This window comes from Zonotrichia leucophrys, chromosome 13, assembly GCF_028769735.1.
Source record: "Zonotrichia leucophrys gambelii isolate GWCS_2022_RI chromosome 13, RI_Zleu_2.0, whole genome shotgun sequence".
In the NCBI taxonomy this organism is placed as follows: domain Eukaryota; kingdom Metazoa; phylum Chordata; class Aves; order Passeriformes; family Passerellidae; genus Zonotrichia; species Zonotrichia leucophrys.
In genome coordinates this window covers 9,405,214-9,426,023 of record NC_088183.1, presented here as the reverse complement: position 1 = coordinate 9,426,023, position 20,810 = coordinate 9,405,214, and the positions used below count along the sequence as shown (strand labels likewise).

General features: G+C 49.9%; 1 protein-coding gene across 3 annotated transcripts in view; it reads left to right on the top strand.

The window, feature by feature from the left end:
• JADE2 (jade family PHD finger 2) overlaps positions 1–20,810 on the top strand; it is a 75,366-nt gene that overhangs the window by 41,188 nt on the left and 13,368 nt on the right. For all 3 annotated transcript variants that reach the window (XM_064724600.1, XM_064724599.1, XM_064724598.1), the window contains 4 exons: positions 7,425–7,636; positions 12,305–12,472; positions 12,980–13,096; positions 18,589–19,050. In XM_064724600.1, coding sequence (XP_064580670.1) covers positions 7,425–7,636; positions 12,305–12,472; positions 12,980–13,096; positions 18,589–19,050 — 959 coding nt within the window. The remainder of the gene's footprint in view (positions 1–7,424; positions 7,637–12,304; positions 12,473–12,979; positions 13,097–18,588; positions 19,051–20,810) is intronic.

The following is a 20,810-nucleotide window of genomic DNA, read 5'->3' as shown; positions in this document are numbered from 1 at the left end:
AGGACCATGGTTCATCACCCTTGGGAGCTGTGCCTGCTGTGGAGCCTGGAGGTCATTGTGCTTCTTTGAGGGGATGCATCCTCCTGCCCGCGGAGGTGATGGGGTTTGGGTGCTCGTAGAGGAAAGCTGTGGCAAATCTGCTCAGCTCCTGGGCTGGACCAGAGCAGGGGCTTTGCTCCCTCTGCTTCGCAGGTGGGAAAAGCCAGGGTGGGATTTGGGTGCCCTTCAGCACCCAAGGCAGTCCATAAATAGCTCTTTCTCCCGGAAGCCCTTGACATTAATGACACTGTTAATGACTCCCTGAGATCTCCAAACCTGCTTTGCTAATCTCCAAGATCATTAACATGACTTAACTAGAGAATGGCAGCCTGTCCTCCCATTCAGAGGAGCCAGGAGTTATCTCCCAGAGTTAATTTAGGAGGTAGGCAGAAGTTTAAATTCTTCATGGGTGTTTGGCTGAACTGTTGTCACTGGGCTGTGCAGGGGCACAATATGTCATTCCCAAAATATTTAATGACAAAGAAGGATCCAGATCTCCGACTGGCTCCTGAGGATGTGTGGGGAGGAGAGCTGGAAAACACCTATGAGATCATCCAGCTCGCCTTTCGTGGCTCTACGTAGCACACAGCACATGCCTTTTCCAGTCCTTTTTAGGTCACCCCAGGGATGGAATTTTATCACCAAGATCAGATAAACCTCCAGATAGCTCCAGCTCTATGCATTCTTCCTGCTGACTCCTCTCCCAATTAAGTGGAATTGCTCCAGAAAGCAAAGGTTTCACATGAAAAGCAAAAGTTTTAAACATGAAACAGCTTTAAATAGTTTTAAACCCCCTAGTAAGATGCCTCAGTAGCTGTTGCTGTACTCGATGGAAATGTGCTGTTTAAAGAACCTTTGTGTCCTAGAGATGAAGTCAGTATTTAGGCATGCCTAAGTGTTTTATTTGTTGCTGCTGCAATATGAGATTGTAAAAAAAGTGGATCTGAAGAAGACTGAATGGAGCCTGGAGCCAGATTAATGTCCATGCCACTCCAGGCAGCACAGGCCTGTCCTTTTAGACAGCAGCCATGCCATAAATCTTCATTTTTACATTAACATTTTATGCTGTGTTTTGTGATCTCTACTAAATCCAAAGCTATTGTAAGAGTGCAGCTAGAGAGACTTCAAAGAGCAAGGCTGAAAGATCCTTTTGCAGTGATGGACACTTCATAAACACACGGAAAATCCTCAAGAAATTGCTAAAATTGTTGTCGGAATCAATTTTGCTGAAGGCAGAGTCGACGTTTCTAAGTATTCCCTTGACTTAATCCATATGGTGTATTCTGCTCACATATGCCCACCACAGCTTCTATCTTTGGAGCTGGAGGTGTTCCTGGTATTTTATGGCAGGAACATGCAAAGGTCACATGGATTGCTTTTGAAGCTCCGGGGGGAATTCAGCGCTGCATGCTTGAGATGTGTCTGTGTGCTAATGAGCTGATCCCTCCCTGCTGGAGGTGAGATTATTGGTCGAGTAGATGTGAAGGAAGCTGCAGTCAGTGGGGTACCCTGGGCACGATGTGCTTGGTGGAGCAGAGGGTGCCGTCAGTCCTCTGAGGGTGCTGTCACTCCTGCTCCTCACAGAGTGGCTGCTTCCCACCCTGGCATTCCTGGGTGTCACACTCTGAGGCTGCTCCCATCCCACTGCATCCTTCTGGGATTCTGGGAGCCCCTTTCTCCCCCTGAGGCAGGAGCTGGCACTCCCCAGGCACAGCCTGTTTGCAGCTGCTGCCCACCACCATGTGTCCATGTCCCACTGTGCAGGGCACCCCAGGACAGAATTGTGGAATGGTTTGGTTTGGAAGGGACCTTAAAGCTCATCCCATTCCCACCCCCTGCCATGGGCAGGGACAGCTTCCACTGTTCCAGGTTGCTCCAAGCCCCATCCAGCCTGAACTTGAACACTTCCAGGGATGGGGCAGCCACAGCTTCTCTGGGCACCCTGTGCCAGGGCCTCAGCACCCTCATAGGGAAGAATTTCTTCCTAATATCCATCTCACCCTGCCCTCTGTTAGTTCAAAGCCATTCCCCTATGTAAAACATCACAAGCCTCTGGATCTGAGCTTATTTATCTCCTCAGAGATACAGATAATCAATACCACGTGTAAATGAATGTATTAATTGTATGTGATGTATTAATGTATAGATTAGCAGGGTGGGAGATCAGTGGGACATTTTCCCTCCACATTTTCAGCTCAATCAGTTTTTACATCAAGTCGCTGTTGTGCTGTTTCCATGAATTCCTGGCAGTAATTGCAGCAGTTTCCAGCAGCACTCCAGCTCTGCTGCTGATGGGGTGAGGAGGCTTTCATCAGGAGTGCTCCAGGACAGCCCTGTCAGAGCCCAGCATCGCTGCAGCTTCCAAAGTGCCTTCTGAAACATTTTGTCATCATCTTAAATTTGAGCAATAATTGATGTCGGTGGGTGGCAGAAAGGGTGATAATTGGTTCCTGTAAATCTTTTAAGTGCATTAGCAGGCTGTGTTTGTAACAAAATGTCTGGAGGTTTCGCTGTGGATGCTCAGTTCACTGTTAGTGTGTTGGTCACGCTTTACACGCGGGGTCTGTTTATAAATAACACCGATAAAAGATTGATGTGCAACTGCTGCGTGGTCCAAGGGCTGTGTGGCTGCAGGTGGTGGGCTGGAGGTGGCTCTGGGAGTCCCAGTGCTCTGCTGTGGTGTTCAGGTGGTGGCTGCCATCCCCTGATGTCCCTGCAGGATGCCCAGGGGGGCTGGTGCCCCCACAAGAGCACACAGGTGGCTGGTGTCCCCACAGGTGACGAAGCAGACACGTTTGAAGTGGCTTGCCTGGGGTGAGCTGGAGGGCCAGGGAGCTGGAAGGAGATTCCTGCAGTGTGTGGTCCCTGTACCATGTGTGAACACCCCATGCCATCAGGGACCTGTCATTCTTTCACCTCAGGTTTGCAAAGATAGTCAGAGACAATCCTACATCATCTCACAATTGCTTTCGCTTTTTAATTATAATTTTTAAAAGCATTAATTTTACTTCTTTTTAATATATAGAAATATATTTTATTATATATTAATAGATTAAAATATTATGTATTATATATTAATAACATATACTTATATAATATATAAATATATATGTGTGTATATATGTATTTTTAATATATATTTCCTGAAAAGCAGACTCCCAGGTTCATAGTCTGTGAATCAGCGAATGGCACAGCCTGCACTCCTGATAGCTGTTTGTTCATGAGCTGTTTCCATCTCCAGGTGTTCTCCACAGGGGGAAAGGATTTATTGTTTCAGTAAATTGATATTAGTGGAGCACAGTTCAGTCAGAAATAGTCTTTATTTTGTGAAAGGTGGCTCTCCAGCTATTTTTTTCCTCCCCTTGAGTTGGCTCACACCATGACAAGGAGTAGCTGAGAATTCATTTAGCAGAAGAATATTGCTCCTTCATGCCACATAAATTACAATATTACAGGAATAATTGTAGGGAGGGCAGCGTTGTGTGGAGTAATTGCCTGGTGCTTCTCCCCAGTGTGGCTCTGTGGCTGCAGGGCCAGCCCAGTAACCCCAGTTCCTTTGGGACACAGGGTTAAAATTCTGTGTTTCAGGTGCTGTGTGGGCAGTTGTAAGGGCTGAGCTGTGCAGTTGGGAGCTCCTGGGGTGATGGGGATGCTGAGGAGCTGCAGGGATCACTGCAAATCCTGACACAGACACACAGCGATGACTTTATTGCTTGGAGCAAAGTTCTCTCATGTTTTCTTTTCATGAATCAGATCTGGAGACCTCCTGTAGTGCATCATTATCTGTCATTTCTCCTCCATTTCTGAAGAAATCCCATTTTCTGGTGCTTCCCTTAGCTGGGAAGGTGCTGCCCTGCAGCATCCTGCCCTGTGCAAGCAGGGGACAGATTTCTCCTCTGAGATGCCGTGGGAGGCAGCATTCCCTGGATTACAGCCTTCCCACTGTGGGGCAATTCTGGGCTGTTCCGGGGAGGCTGGGTGGCCACATCAAAGCCCACCATGGTTAATGAGCTCAGTGTTAATGGGGAAAGGGTGTGGGTGGCCTCCTGGAAGGGCTGATGGCACAGTCTTCCCCCTGTGTCAGTGTTTTGAGCTAAATAGCCAGGGATTATATTGGCACGGGATTGAAGCCTCACCTCTGCCTGTGTCCCTCCAGACAAACTGTGAAGTTTATGACTATCACTGCTGTCATCTGTAGGGGCTCAGAATAACTTTGTTTTCTTGCCTAAGACCTTGGCACACCTTAACCAGGTGAAAATACCATTCTCTTGGTCAGCAGGTAGAGTCTGCTGACCTGGGAATGGTCCCAAATGTGGACATCACTGGATTTGTTAATTGTAGCCAAGATCAGTTGTCAGTGTCTTTGCTTTCCTTCTGTGGAGTCAATAATAGTGTCACTTGTGCATGTACACACAGGGAGTGTTTTGGTGGAGGATATTTTTGTTTGCTGTTTAGCTGGCCACGATCAAATAAAGAGAGAGCTTTTGCAGCCAGAAAGATGACAATTTTATGAATGGAGTTCAGTAGTACAAACTTCATGTGATACAGAAGGAGATAAATGGAGCACAAATGGAAAAAGCACTTCACCCCCAGGCCCCATTGTTTAGTGTTTCACAAACGATTAATCGCTTCATCCCCATCAAGTGCAATTGTCAATTCAATGAGCTCCGAGGTGTTTGGGATGAGGCTTGGCAAACACATTCCTGATGTAATTACACCTAAATGGAGTGGGAGAGTGCCTGTGTGTGTGTGTGAGATCCATATTCCCATCTAGGGCTGCAATAGCTGCATGCTGGAACCCCACCAAGGCACTGCTCTGCCTCTGCCCTTCCTCTGGCACAGGAATTTGGGATCAGCATGAACTTTCTCCCCAGGGTTAGGCAGGTGCTGGTGGAAAATTCAGGAGGTGGGATGGGCGCTGCTTCTTTCCACTGGAGGTGAAGTGGAATGGTGGCAATGCCAGCATGATCCTGACCCTGGGCAAGGCTGAGTTCGTGATTCCTGTGGAAAACCCCCTCCCTTTCCTTCCTCATGCTGCCTGCAGCTGCCAGCTCTCTGCCTGCCCTCTCCCATGAGCACAGGGCAGCTCTGGAGAGTGTGTGGGGAAAAGCACTGGGAGCACCTTGATGATCATTTTGCTTTGCAGAAGAGCAGAGCCTGAAATGTTGGGAGGAATGGAGTAGCTCCAGACTGGCACTCTGGTGCCCAGGCTCATACTCACAGATGGGGAGTTGAAACCGTGACCAAGAGGAGGATATTCTTGCTGGACTGGTTTAATACTCACATAAAGTCACATTGAGCAAGTACACCTCGGGTGGTGTGTTTGTAAAGGGACTCCATTAAGGCAGAAATAATGCTCTGACTTTCTCTGTAATATGCAGGCAATGATAGGACAAGGGGGAATGGCTTTGAGTTAAAAGAGGATCAATTTTGATTAGATATTGGAAATAATTTTTTCCCTGTGAGCGTTGAGAGGCTCTGGCACAGGTTACCCAGAGAAGCTGTGGCTGGCTTGGACAGGGCTTGGAGCAGCGTGGTCTAGTGGAATTTGTCCCTGCCCATGGAGGGGAGGCTGGAACAGGAAGATCTTTAAGGTCCCTTCCAAGCTCAACCCTTCCACGTTTCCATGGCATCCAACCGGAGCGGTGCCAAGAGCAGGATGGAGGCTCCATCCCAGCCCTGGTGCTCAGAACTCACCGTGCTGGTGCAGGATGCTCCACATTGCTGAGCTGCAGAGCCCCAGGCGGCCTGTGCCAGCCTGGGGCTCAGATCCCACACCCATGGTGGGGCTGCTGCGGAATCCAGCAGGTATCAGCAGGTTCCTTGGCACGCTGCAGCACAGCAGCCCCAGCTCCTGCAAGGGCTGAGATAGGGAGCAGTGTTGTCTGTCTTAGATGGTATCTCAGACTCCACATAGACGTGTAAAATGCCAGGCTGGATGTTTGCAGGGACTTGTCAAGCCAAGGGAAACCGTGCCAGGGAAGCATTGGGGAAGAGCTTAAAAAGGCAGACAATGGTGTGTGTGCTTGCCGAGCTCGCCTACGTGGTGCTTTCCCCCTTGACAGAGTTTTTTCGGTTGATCAGTGGCTATGGGGGGAAAGATGCAGCCTCTGACAGCCCCATCCAGCCTGAGGTGCTGGTTCCCCTGCAACCCCATCCCTTAGGGCCTTGGAGCAGCCCAGAGTTCAGCCCAGAATAGGAACATCACACTGTGGCTTGAGAGATGACCAGGATGCCAGTTTTTTCACTGAAAACTTAATTAGTAACTGGTCCTTATGGGTTCTTCCTCAAGCCTTTTTTCTCCATCTCTGCTTATAAATGAAGTATCTTCTGCCATTGCTTTGGAGCAAGGAGGGTGGACAGCAGTTTGGGTCAGGCTTCTTCACTGTCTGACCAGTTGTGGATATTTCACACTAATGAACTACAAAGTCTAATTGTTTTGTATTGCATCCTGCTGGTACTTCTGTTGTCCCTGTCCCTTCTCCTCTGATGACATGGAGCTCATTGGGACACAGGGTGTGATGGAGGCTTAACTCTGCCTCTAACCCTTCAGGGAGAACCTCACCCCTGCTCCTGACAGATTTTCTTCCTTGCCTGGAGTGACCTCACGTTGCATTTGTGGCACCAGGATCTTTGTGTGCAGGTGGGAGGCAGCACTTCTGGGGCAAGCCTTCTGTGTGGCACCATTTTGGGTGATTTAGACAGGACAGCAGCATGTCCTATCTAAAGGCAGCTGGGTGTCTCTCTCCCAGAGGCTGCTGCTCTAAAAAACCTCTGCTGGTTATTGACCTCACACTCCTGGTTGTCTCTGTGGAGAAAGCTCTGGTAAAGCATCTCTGCCACCTCTCTCCATTAAAGATCCTGGTGTTGGGGGAAATAAAAGACCCACCTGGGTCTGACCCCTTGATTTCACTAAACCCAAACACAAAAAACACCCCTCATTTATGCTCAGTTTCTGCCTTTGGCTTCAGTTTTACATTTCCGTTTAATTGCCCTGAAAATGGTCAGTTTTCAGTCTTAACAATTAAAGCACTGACTTTGTGTTGCCAAAGCTTGTCTGAGCCCTCTCTGCAAAAAGCATCTTTGCAAAACTTGTCTCCTTGAACATTTAAACTGTCAGCCCCAATTATCCGCATTGCTTCAGCTGAATGGGTTTCCCTCCTCTCAGCCAGCAGCAATATTTTGTTACTGTCTATGAAACACAAACTGCATCCTGAGATAGGAGCAGCCTTTTCACCCTGGCTGTGGATTTGCTCTTGAGTTTCCATCTGAAATGCTCAGCCCCTGGTAAAACACTGCCCAGAGGTGATGGGTGCCTGGGCTGGGGCTGCTTTGGTGGCTCTGCCTTCACTCTCTGCCTTCACACTCTGCCTTGTGCCTTGCAGAAAAGCCTGAGCTGGACGAGCCCACCCTGGAGCGAGTGCTGGAGGAGCTGGAGACCATGTGCTACGAGAACATGAACATGGCCATCGAGACTGAGGAGGGGCTGGGCATCGAGTACGACGAGGACGTGGTGTGCGACGTGTGCCGCTCGCCCGAGGGGGAGGACGGCAACGAGATGGTGTTCTGTGACAAGTGCAATGTCTGCGTGCACCAGGTGAGCCCTGGGGGGAGCATGGCACTGAGATGGTGTTCTGCATGCACCTGGGGTGGAGCAGGGTGGCAGCACGTGGCTCTGCTCATCACGCTCTGGTACCCTCCTGTCGGAACCCAGCAAGTTCTTCTGGCTACCCTGGAGGGCTCAGAGACCTTGGCACAGAGCCCAGGACCCCTGTGCCTTTGATTTAGCCCTTGGAAAAAAACAATTACCAACCTTTGTGTGAAGAATTGTAAGTCAAGAGAGTTTAAGTAGAATAATAGTTAGTGGGTCACGGGGTGAAAAATAGATTTTTGTGATTTCTTAGAGTGGGGGTTCAGAAGGCAAGATGGAGGAATCTAGGCCTGTCCAGCCTTTCTCCTTCTTCTTGGCCTCCATCTGCTGCTGTGATGGTGGCACTTTTGGATTGGTTTAGAGTAGAAGCTCATGTCTAACATAGGTGATAGGTATTGGGAAGTTATGGTAAATAATGTACGCATAGTTTTTAGTATAAAATATAACACCACCCCAAGGGTGGCCAGTGTGCCTCAACCCATCCTGCCAGACAGACCTACAGTGGGTTGGAGAAAGAATTTTACACATAAGATACAATAAACAACCTTAAGAATGAGAACAGAAGAGCTCTGACTCCTTCTTCGACCACCGGGCTGGGAAAAGAGACTTTCTAATGTATCTCAGGATCACCGTGACCAGCAGAAGCCCTGGGTTCCTCCTCCTCTGGGTTCCTCCCATCCCTTCCCCTGGGCTGCTGCAGACACCTGGTAAACTTTCCTTGCGGATCCCAAATGCAGCTCCAGAGGAGTGGGAACAGCAGTGAGGTCTTGCATAGCTGGCAGACAGCAAATTTGCTTTTCTTACCCCCAGCTGGGAGTAAGAAAGTAGAAACTTAAAGGAAGTTTTACCTTATCTCCTCTATCTTCGTATTTCACAGCATTGCAATCTGAATTTGCTGACACCTCTGAAAATGAAAGAGATTGAAATTTTTACTGGCACAGTCTCCTGAAGGAGTGAGGGCTACAGTGGCTGTCACTGCTTCAGTCAAGGAGTAATGAACTCTCGGGGAATGAGAGGGGCAAAAGCCCCTTGCAACCCAAAGAGAAGGATCAGTTTCCACCACAAATGGTGGCTGAGGAAGCAGTGGGAAACCCCAGCCTTCATCAAGAAAGAGGAAAACCCAGGGACACCTTCACTATCTCAGGTTGCTCCAAGTCCCAGGGATTTAGGGCAGCCTGAGATCTGGGGCAACTTTCTTACCCCCAGCCATTTGTAAGTGCCCACAGACACACACAGCCAGAGGATGAGGTGTCCCTTCCTCGTTATTCTCTGGTCTCTGGGATATTTTATTTTATACCTCCTTGTCCTTTAATACGCTTATTCTTCTTTACCCCCTTTATGGAGCCCCAGTGGGATCTTTAGCACGTTCAGGTGATCAGCACTATGTGCAAGGCTTGGCAAAGGGCTGGCTGGGATGTGGGTCTGCAGTGCTGTGCTCACCACAGGGGTGGGCTTGCACAGGACCCCCAGCTTCCTCCTCCTCCCCCTCTGCTTTGTCTGGGGAGTGGTTGGACCTTCCAGCTCCACCAGTGCAGTCTCACATCGCAGGGTTTCTGTCCCAGCTTCCCCACTGTGTGAGCGTGGGATTTCATTTTATTTTGCTGCCTGGAGGAAAATAATTTTATTTTTAGAATTGAGTGCTAATGCTTCAGGCTCTTGCTGAGAGGAGTCTGTGGGCCTCCTGCTTTTGGGGAAACCTTGACAAGGGGAAGGCAGCCACGTGAGGGTCTCCTGGGTCCCTTGTGGACCCAGGGAGGTTTTACTGGTCATGCTTCAAGGGGAAGCTGTGTGGTGCTGGGATGGCAGCAGCAGCACCTGGGCTTCACCCTCTGTGTGAACGGTTTTGGGTTTTTTCAGTTCTAAAGAGAGCCATTTGCTCATCTTTTGGGCAGCTTTTCCATCAGTGCTTCCTGGAGGTGGGAGAGCACTGGAGATATCTATAGTTGCGGGTGGTGGGTGTTTTGAATGGTTTCCATCAGTGAATCAGATTCCACAAAATACCAGAATGATTCAGGGTTGGGTTCGAGGTATTTTTTTGTCTTGGGTTCTTTTTTAACAAACCAAAGTGGCAGTGTCAGGCTGTGAGCTGCATGAGCCACAGCAGGGACTCAGGGGGAGCTGGGGCACCATGTGGGCTCCACTTAAAGCAGCAGCCCCAGTGCTGCAGGAGGGGACACAGCAGCCTGGGAAGGAAAAGAGGGATTTTCAGTTGTTTTCAGGGAGCAAAGTCCAGCCCTAAGCCCTATACCAGCCCATAAACTGCCTGTGATTTAATCTCTGCCCCGATTTACACCCTAAGCCATGAAGTGCAGAGCCACAGAGCAGGGTGTTAGATGCCATCATGGTTATCTAACCTGCTCCATGCCTTTGCCAGCACCATGTCCAAAACCTGCTGGGAATGATGCTTTCCTGCAGGGTTGTGGCTGCTGGTGCCATGGGCTTCACCAGAGCCATGCCTTGTCCTCCTGCATCCCCCTGGGAGGGGGCTCAGGGCACACAGTGTGGGTTATGGTACCTGATGATATCTTTGTACTCCCTTCATCTGCATAGCACAGGCCATGAGGCTTGCTATTAATTAATTCCTATGAAGTGAAGCCTTTAGAAAGCACATGCAGTTGTCCTTTTAAAATTGTCAGCGAGGTGGAGCCATGCCCCCCACTGCTAAATCACAGTTCATTGCTCTCACAGTGACAACATCACACTTCTGTGATGGGAATGAGCCACCTCCAGTTTCCAGCCACCATGCCATGGGCCTGTCATCGCTGAATTCCCTTTCCCTGGTGTGGCACATGGCTGAGCCCACCCTCTGTTCCATGGACCACACCAAGCTTGTCTAGGGCTTGGCATCCTCCCTGCTTTTTTGACATCTCGTTCTCAGTGATGTTGCACCCCAAATAGATGCAGCAATAAAAATAGCTGTGCTGCTCCTATTCAGCATTCCTCTGGCTTCATATTTCTGGAGCACCTTCTGCCTGCTGCTGGACTTGGGAGTGTGTATTTAGCTGATAATGCACCTTGTTTCTAGAGCTGCTCCTTGTCTGGGACAGAAGACCTGTTTTTGCTTCTCAGGAGCAGGATTGCACCTTCAGCTACTCTAAAATCACTAGAAATAAATAACCAAGATCCATGAGTCTGCTAGAGATGGTCATAATTCCTGCTTTCCCCTGGATTTTGAGATGAGTCTGCCAGTTCATTCTGCTGCTAGTACATACCAGGCTGATTCCTGCCTGGTAATAAATCACATTTTATAAAACTGTGTTCCTGAAATGATTTATCTATCAGATTTGGAGGCACTGTGAAACACACAGTTGTCTTGTTGAACCATGTAGACTCGCAGCAATAATATTTCCTCTTTTAATTCCTTGTTATCCCAATAATCTGTTCACAAATTGGCTTTTTCCACTTTGAAACCACTATCAGTTTGTGATTTGGGGCAACCTCAAGTCATGTTGTAGTCTTCTGGGCCAGTAGAGACCAATGATGCACTTTTGCCAAGCTCACACATCTCCATGTGCCCCCTCTGCTCCTGCCCCCACCCACAGCACTGGTACTTGCTGTGACAGTGCCCTGCAGCAGCAGGAGAAAATCTGCTCTGCTCTTTTTGGGGTAAACTTCAACAAGTGGAGCTGATGAATGCCTGGGCTCAGTTTGCAGCTACCAGTGCTGGGGGTCCTTGTCAGCCCTGGCTGCTTGCCTTCTGCAGGGCTGTCAGAGCAGCCAGATGTAGAATTAATTACATCTCCTCGCTTTAAATAGGGCCACAGCCCTCTGTTAGTGCCCAAGGCAGTGTCGCCCTCTGAAACCCTTTAAGTGTGAGTTATCAGGACCTGCCAGTTAAAAACTGTCTAGTTTTAGCAGTAGCTGTTTAATGCAGTCATAAATCATGGTGAAAGTGGGAAGTATTTATCATTATGTGATGTAGCTTATCATTTGGCTCTTCCCCCCCAAGCACAGAAGAGAAATATTTATGAAGCACTTTGGCTTCTCGGTGTCCTGCATTCCCACAGCAGGTCAGGGAGCTCCAGGGAGCCCAAGTCCTTCAGTTCTCACTCTCTTGGCTGGAGACTTGTCTGTGCCCCCTTTAGATGTGTCATCCTTTAGATTTATTATCCTTTTTGGTTCCTCCCATCTCATTTACATTTATTACTATTGACTTCCCCTTTTTGCCTTTCCTTATTTATTTTTGCTTCCCCTTTGGGCTGCACTGGGTCTCTAACCAGTGTGGTCAACTTTCTCAATCATGGGCTTGTGGCTTTTCAGCCCTCAGTGACCTCAGAAGATTTCTCTGCACAGCATTTCTGGCTTTTCATGGGTCAAAAACAGGCAGGACATGGGCAGATGTCTGTGGTGGGGACTCTGCCCACCCCCAGCCTGGAGCCAGGTTGTGCTTGGTATGGTGCACAGCACATTTTTATACTTAGCTTTTAATTAACACCCAGGACATACTGATCCAGCAGGAGCATCCATGTGAAAACAGGGAAGGTGGTAAGGAAGAACTTCATCTCCCTGTCTGCTGTTTGTTGGGATGCAGCAGGAGAAAGGTGGGAGGGAGGAGGTTTGGGAGGGTGTTCATCCTGGTGTGCTGGATTAACCCTGTCCCTCCTGTCCCCACAGGCGTGCTATGGCATCCTGAAGGTGCCCATTGGCAGCTGGCTGTGCAGGACCTGTGCCCTCGGTGTCCAGCCCAAGTGTCTGCTGTGCCCCAAGAGGGGCGGAGCGCTGAAGCCCACCCGCAGCGGGACGAAATGGGTCCACGTTAGCTGTGCCTTATGGATACCTGAAGTAAGGGCTTTGCCAGCCTCCTCCTGGCACCTGGGTGGGCTCAGGGAGGTCTCAGGTCTTGGCCCAGGGGGTTCCTTAACGGTGTAAATAACAAATGGGTAAATAACAAATGCGGTTTGGCTGTGCCAGAGCCACAACGCTGGGCAGTTATCGTGTGTTTAATTAGCAGCCAAGGAACTGCTAATTAAAGGAGGGCAGAGAATTGGGCTGCAAGGCCACAGAGGGAGGGGCATACCTTTGAGCAGAGTGAAGCTAATTTCATGTGCCCATCTGAGATACACCTCAGATGAGGAATTCATGCAGAGGAAAAAGCAACATGAATTTTTCCTTCTTTGTCATCCAGATTTGTTTCTGGTTTTGGGGGGTTTGGGTTTTTTCCAAATTACAGCTGACCCTGAAGAATAAGAAATATAATCCATCCCTCATTCAGGCTGCCACAGACACCCCCTTGTAGGAGATTTGGGACCATAGCTGATAGTTACAACTTGTGTTCTGTCTTGTGGCCAGGTTAGCATTGGATGTCCTGAAAAAATGGAACCCATTACGAAGATCTCACATATCCCAGCAAGCAGATGGGCTTTGTCCTGCAGCCTCTGCAAGGAGTGCACTGGGACATGCATCCAGGTATGTAACTTGGCACAGGAGGAGCTCAGAGCTCTGGGCTTGTACCTGTGTTAGCCACTGGAGAGTCTGGAGATGCTGAAGGACAAGGTCTGAATGACTCTTATTTCTGTTCTGAGTAAACCTAATGACAAGAGCCTGTCAGGCATCATCAGATGTTGTTTGCAATCATTTAATGCGCCGAGTGCTAGAAACCTAGATTAACTTTATTTGCATAACACAGTGGTGTTGCTGTAGTGACACTAATTACTGGGACTGCAAATGACCTTGATTTAGATCAGAAACCTCCAGGAGAAGGGCTTTGTGAGGCTGCCAGGAAACTGAGATGCTCATGGGATACCTAACACAAGTATTTCACAAACCTCAGGGGGTGAGCCTTTCAGTTGTGGGGATATCGGGGTGCACCAGGGTTGGATAGTCCTCACTGACCTCCTGGCTGGGCAAAAAAAGTACTTACATGTATTACATTTCCACATTTTCTGATGTGCCACAACTAAACAAACCACTGCAGATTCCTGATTGCCTGCCCTCCCCACAACAGGAGAGGCAGAAATTCTGTTTTCAGATAGAAAGCAGGATTCTCCAGGCTTTTCTATTGCAAGAGTGGGACATAGCTTCCCACACCATGATCTCTGTTCTTGGGGAGCAGAGCAGGAGCTCCCATCCATAGTGCAGCCCTCTTGGTGTGAGGGCATTTGGGGAGCCCTGCTGAACCCCATGATTGCCTCTCCTTCCACCTGCTTGGCCAGTGTGATGTCTTGGTGGTCCCAGAGAGCAGCCATTAAGCTTTGAAAAATTGAGAGAAATGTAGGCATGTGTCCTGACCCCAAGGGATCAGCTCTGGTACCTCAGCAGGAGCTGCAGGTGGAAGTCAGTGTTTGCAGCAGTGACCATGGACCAGGAGCTGCTGGCTGGTGGCAGAAGGACAGCAGGGATAGGAGCCCTGCAGTGCTGAGCTGTGTTTGTGCTGTCATCTTGGCTTTAATACCTTAAAGGCAGCTATTTAAAAGTAATCCCCATAGTTTGAAATGAAATCTCACAATACTTCTTTAAATCTGTCGCATTGACTCATTTTTTTTTTGATGGCTCTGGGTGCTTATTCACCCTGCCAGATGGAGATACTGTGTCAGAATGGCAACTGCTTTCAAAGAACAGAGGGGCAGGGAAGGAAGCAAACAGGCTTGGCAGCATCAAAAAGAATTCAGTGTCTCTCAGGCTTCATCCTCTTAGTGCCGTCGTGACATGGGAGCTGCGAGATCCTGAGAGCTGAATGGATTTGCATTAAAGGTCACCTGAGACAGAACAGGAGCCTTGCTGCCTCATGTGCTGGCAGCTGATGGTTTGTAAGTTTTCATGAGATTGCCACTGGGGCATTTGCCAAGGCCACCCTGCCGTGTGCAGGATGGTTTTGCTTCAAGGAAAAGGGGGAGAAGTGACAAAAAAGCAAGCAGTGCCTTTATGTAAGGATTTATGGGGTAAATTAACACCCCTAGGTAAATAAATACACTCTGTACTCATCCATGGTACAGAGCTCTGTTTTGAAAGCTTATGTTTATGGAGCATACTTTGTGGAGCATATTTTATGGAGCATATTTTTGCTAGTGCCTGTTTATACAGGTGGGATCTACCCTTGTCAGCATTTTGGGTTTGTGACCCAGCTCTGAAAGGAGGATGTTGTTTTCTGCAAAAGCATTTTTTGGGTGGGCGTTTGTTCCTGGCAGCAGCAGTCAGGTGCTGCAGGTGGGCAGGTCTGTGGAAAGAAGGAAGCTGCTTCCAGGAGAGGCTTTTCCAAGTGGCCAAGAGGGTTTTGTGAAGGTGAAGTCTGGGAGGCAGGCTGGAGGAGTAGAAGACTGTCATCCAAGCAGGGCATCTCAGAGGCAGCACTGCAGCCTGAGAAAACACCCACCTCAGCCACATTTGCAGAGACAAACAGGACAAGTCTTTGTGGGGACCTCTGTGTGTGGAGGTGTTTTTCCCCCATCCAAATTTGACCATCAAAAGGGAAAGAAACTCAGAAAAGCCTGAGAAAGAGCTCCCTGCTACTGTCCATGCCTGTGCCCTTGCTGCTGCATGTGACTCAGTCCCTGCTCCCTGGTACAGAGCTGTGAGCCCAGTGCAGCTCAGTGTGATTGTGACTGAGCCTAAAGAACTGGCTGCTGTGCAGGGATGCAGCTCTGGAGACACCCCTTGCCTGAGTCCTGCTCAGGGGAAGTCATTACTTCATGGTGGTTCTTGTGGTCAGACATCAGGAGATGCCAGAGAGCTCAGAATGCAGGAGGAATTTTCTTGTTTGCATTTCTGAGATGGAAAAGAGAGTGCCAGGAGCCAGGCTCTGGTGCAGCCTGAGTCCTGACCATGCTTTTTTGGGACTCCTCCTTGCTTGTCAGAGTGACTGGAGGAGCTCACCAAGGCAGCACAGAATGCCAGGGCTCTCTTGGTTGTTGGCAAGCTTCTCCAAAGAAGTCATCATCTTCCAGCTTTCTTTTTGCTGTCACTTTTTGGAGAAAAAGCCCTTGGAAATGTCCTTCATCACTCCCCCGTTCATCATCACTTCTCTGCCCACTGCCACCCCCTCCCATTAGGCAAGCAGTGCCCCTGGTGCTCATCCCCTGGGATAACTGGTGGTTCCCAAAGCTGTCTTCTGCCTGTAGTGCTGGAAAGGCAGCACGTGGCACCAGGGATAAGAGCAGGGTGTGCTGCCCCAGCCCCATCCATCCTCTGCCCCTCATCCCCCGAGGAGTCTGAGGCTGAAATTGCCATTTTTAGCTGAGAAGCTCTACCAGGCTCCAGACCATCTGTGGTCATGAAAAATCACATGGTGGATTTTTAAGGATGCAGAAGTGTTGTGTCTGATGGCTTGGCCAGTGTTCAGCACCGGTAATTAATTTTTCCTTCCTGAGCTCCCCTCGCAGGTCTGTTGGAGGAGCTGCTTCCTTCCCCTCAGCCCCAAACTGCAGCAGAGCACCGCTGCAAGCTGCTGAACTTCTGTTTGAGTGACCTTGGCAACTCAAATCATCTCTGTTTCTTCCCAGTAAGAATGATTTTAGGACTAATTAGGAGCCCGTGTTAAATCTCTGGGGCAGTTTTTACCCTCTCTCTCTCTCTCAGAATTTTGTTTGGGAACGGATTTGCCTGGATAAGCAAAGTGTGCTAAAGTGCTTGAATGAAAGGTGCTGTAAGATAATGAAGCACAATCAATAATGAAGCAGGGACTGCTCCAGTGTTTGAGCCTGGTTCATTCTGTGTGGCAGATCCCTCCCTCCTGCCACAAGTGGCTCCGTTCCAGCGCCATTCTGGGATGGATCAATATGTTTTTATTGTTAGTTTATCCAGGGTCCCTCGGTGGCTGTAGCCAACCAGGTATCTTTCTTTGTTGCCCTGTCAGCTGAACTGCCTAATTATTTTCTGTTTGCATTTTGGGCACAGTTTCTGACAAGTGCTGCTTGCCATCTGTTGGAGTAGAGAGGTCCAGGATGAGAGTCACTGGATTTGCTTTATCACTAAGGTGGAGTGATGGTCATTCCTGGTAGCAGGACACTGTCCTGGCAGAAGACATGGGCGTGTTGTTAATGCTGTTTTTAGCACTGATGGCAGAAACAGAAGGGAAGGGACAGCACTGTGTGTGCTTTCAAAGCCAGCATGTGATATACTGACTGCCCTGAGTAAATCTGGAAGCTGCAAGTCAGGCTGGGCTCCCTCTGTCCCTCCCTCGTTGCCAAAAATAAATACTTGGGAGCAGAGCTGGTGCTTCAGCTGTGTGTGGCTGTGACAGGGCTTGTCCCAGGGGAAGGGCAGGGTGGCAGGGCAGGCACCTTCTGCCCACTGTGGTGGTGAGTGCCCTGGGCTGGCACAGGGAGCATCCCTGGGTCTCTCACAGTGCCAGGCTCCAAGCGAGTGCCAGCAGCACAGCAGAAGGAGTTGAGTTTTGCAAGTTACCAGATATTTTTGTGAGCAATTTCCGACTGAAATTAGCACCAAATGGCCATTTTTAAACAGGATGAGCGTGGTGTTGGAGTTCATAATCCTCTTGTTTGTGGTGCCTGTGGGAGTTGGTGCCCAGCATTGCTGCCCAGAGCCATGCTGGTACAGCCAGAGCTGCATCCAGCTCTTCCCACTGCTCTCTGAGGCTTTGGAGCAGGGCCTGGAGAGCTCTGGAAGTGAAGGACTTGGACAATGCTTGCCTAAGCTTTCTGGTCCTGGCAGCTTCTTGAGCACCAGCAAACTCATAAAAAAAGTCAAAGGAAAATATCCAAAATCAGCAACGTCAAAAGTTCGCCCCCGGGTGCCTGAGCAGGATTCAGGGCTGATGGATGGGGTGATGATAAAAAGCTGTAAAATTTATTTTCCTCAACTACTATCAGAATATATTTTTGAGAATTAAGGTGCAGCAGAGCCCCAGTAAAACTAAATGGTTTGCCATCAACATTCAGGAAATTTCACATGCCTCCACCTGGTCCTTCAGGCCACAAGTGCATCTTCATCCCCCACAAGAACAATTCTTCTATTAACCCAAAGTAGTGCCTACAGTAATAGCCCACTTAAAAGGTCTCATTATTGCAGTTTAACTGGTCATTAGCAGCTGGAATAGACTGATTTCTTATGGATTATGGTTGAAATAATTACCTGACACTCTGAGCCATTAAAAACAGTTAATGAGTGGAGGGGGAAAAGGTGCTGACATGTACATGGCACAGCACTGGCTGGTGGGAGTTCCTCTGTGGACACCAGGCTGAGATTTGTTTCCTGTGGGATCCAAAGTAATTTAAGCCTGAGTTAAGTTCAGAAGATCATTAAAAAATCGATCTGATGCAAGTTTGACAACACTGTAGCCCATGTACAAGTTCTAAAGCACTTGTTTTCTGATGTTTTGCTCCAGTTACATTTTTCTTTCTTTTTTAAATGGAGCAAGTCAGAGGCTGTGTAATTTCCTGAGGAAGAAAGTATTTAGGAGCACTGGCTGCTCTTAGATCCCATGTTCACTCCTAAACCTTGCCATGTTCTGTATGCTTCCGGTAAAAAATGGCATGCTGGCTTTAGATGTGGTAACAGAGTGGGAGTAGCTTGAGGGTGAAATACAGGTGAGCATTTCTCCATCAGGACAAATCCACTGACGGTCCTGGAGCATCCCATTGGCACGAGCTGTTCTTTGGCTTTTGACATGTCTTGTTGGAAGAACCATGTGAAGCTTCTGGTTGTGGTAGGTGGGAGCTGAGCAGGGTCCATTACAGAGTGGATTAAAGAAGGTTAGGTGGGAAAATGCCACCTCTTGAGCCCTGGGGTTCTTCTGCTTGTGTTTGTGGTGTTGGGCTCCTGGGTCTGTGTGACCGGGACAATACTGGTGTTCCTCCATCAGGAATTCCTGCGGTGGAACATCCATCACTCCATGGCGGGTGCCAGCCTGGTGCTGTCCCTGCGTTTGTGGCGTGCCCGTGTCACCTGGTGTGTTGGTGAGTGTCCCCTCATTGCTGTCCCTGAGCCCTGTCCCTCTCCCGCAGTGCTCCATGCCCGCCTGTGTCACCGCATTCCACGTCACCTGCGCCTTCGACCACAACCTGGACATGAGGACCATCCTTGCAGACAACGACGAGGTGAAGTTCAAGTCCTTCTGCCTTGAGCACAGCACCGGCGCCACCAAGTTGCCCGAGGAGGCACGGACAGAGCCCGACCAAGCCCAGCTGGACTTGGAGAAGGTCACGCTGCGGAAGCAGAAGCTCCAGCAGCTGGAGGAGGACTTCTATGAGCTCGTGAAGCCTTCAGAGGTGGCAGAGAACCTTGACTTGAGTGAATCGCTGGTGGACTTTGTCTACCAGTACTGGAAGCTGAAGAGGAAAGCAAACTCCAACAAGCCGCTGCTGACACCAAAAACAGATGAAGTGGACAACTTGGCTCAGCAGGAGCAGGATGTTCTCTACCGACGCCTAAAGCTCTTCATGCACCTCAGGCAGGACCTGGAGAGGGTGAGTACAGCTTCTCCTTCAGTGCTGTGCCCCTGTGCCCATCAGGGCTATTGGCACCCACAGGCAGCACAAGCCCTGCTCCCCCTGACTCAGTTTGGCTCCCCTCACAGTTTTGTTCTTCCATCTTCATTCAGAAATTTAGCAGTGCTCAGTGTGTGCACGTCATCACTGCCAAAACACTGACAATGATGGAATAAGTTAGTGTTGGGCTCATCCAGGGGTTCAAAAGAACAAATGTCTGCAGGGAGAGGTGCCTCGGCAGGGCTGGGTGGGTGGGAGGCAGATGATGCTGCAGCTTGTGTCCACTATGCCTGAATAGTTTCACAGAATTAGCCTGTGTTGTCCCTCAGGTGCTTTGCAGCAGCAAGGCTTGGGAACACATCATTGTTTACTTATATTAAACATCAAAGAGGAGTGAAAGCAGAGTGAGGGCAGGGCCAGTGGGACTGGGCATGGCTGCCCTGCTGCAGCCAAAAGTGGGTCAGCTCCTCAGGGAGCAGAGGCAGAGCCAGGCCAGAGGATGCAGCACCTGCAGCTCCCAGTGGTGCAGGGCATCCTGGAATCCTCCCAGCCAGAGCAGAGGAACCAGCAGCCTCCACAGCAGCTTTTTGGGTGAGAGGGAGCATTGGTGGAGCAGCAGTGCCCCTGTGGTGCCAGAGCTCCCTGGGCTGGGCTGGCTGCCACCCCATGCAGCTGCCTCTGGATTTGGCTGCACGAGGGCAGGAGCAGGGATGGGGCAGAGGCTGGAGAGGAGCAGCAGCTGGAAGGTGAGAAGCAGCGAGGGGAAGAGGCACAGGGGAAGAAGCAGCGCACACAGAGCCTGGGGTGAGCTGGCAGAGAGGGGACAGGTGCAGTGGTGCTGCTGCTGGGAGGCACACGGGTGTAGCACACTGCAGCAGTGGCACAGGGACAGGCAGGGCAGGGATGCCAAGCCTGCCATGCACAGCCCAAGCTCCTTCACTTCCTTTGCTTAATACCCAAGCCCTGCCTGGTCCCCTCTCTCTGCTCCTGCCAGAGGGGTGAATCCACTGCCCTTGCCCAGGTCCCTGTTAGACTCCTGACCCACAGCTTAGGCAGTCTCTAGGAGCAAGGAAAGCAGGAGAACAGCATGGTTCTGACCTGGTGGATATGGTGCTGTGGTTTCCTGAGCTGAGGGTGCAGTAGGTGACATGCCCTTCCCTGGGAGGTGAAGGTGGTGGGGGTGCTGCCCCTGCATGTCCCTGAGCCCTCCCTTCAATCTGCTGTGGGTCTGCAGCATAACTGACCCTGTGGGGAGGAGAGCAGTGTGGGTGGGCACTGTGTCCGTGTCCAGGTGGGGGTTCAGCTTTGGACCTGCCTGCCCTGGTCCCCTGCTGCACCCACTCCCATGTGGATCCTGGAGCCAGAGAGCTTTTTCTGTGTGGAAATAGTTGGATTTGAAGCTGTTGGTCTATTTTCTGTGATTCTGTGGCTTTCATCCGTGTGGTCATCATTGCCATCCCTCTGCCAGTCTGCCCCCCCTTTGTTCCTGCCTTTACTTACCACATTGCCATCTCTGTGTTGTGCTGGGCTGGTGCCACCATGAGTGGGTCTCCAGCAACAGGCTGCATCTGCCTGATGCAAGGGTGACAAGTTCAACTCACTTTTCCCCCTCATCTGCTCTATACTGTAAATCTGAACCAGGCTGCTTTGCCTCCTGCTGCTCCCTTTTGTTGCCAGCTTGGCTTTTCCAGCTGCACTGAACCACTGTGCATCCCTGGGTACCATGCTTTGCTCACGGC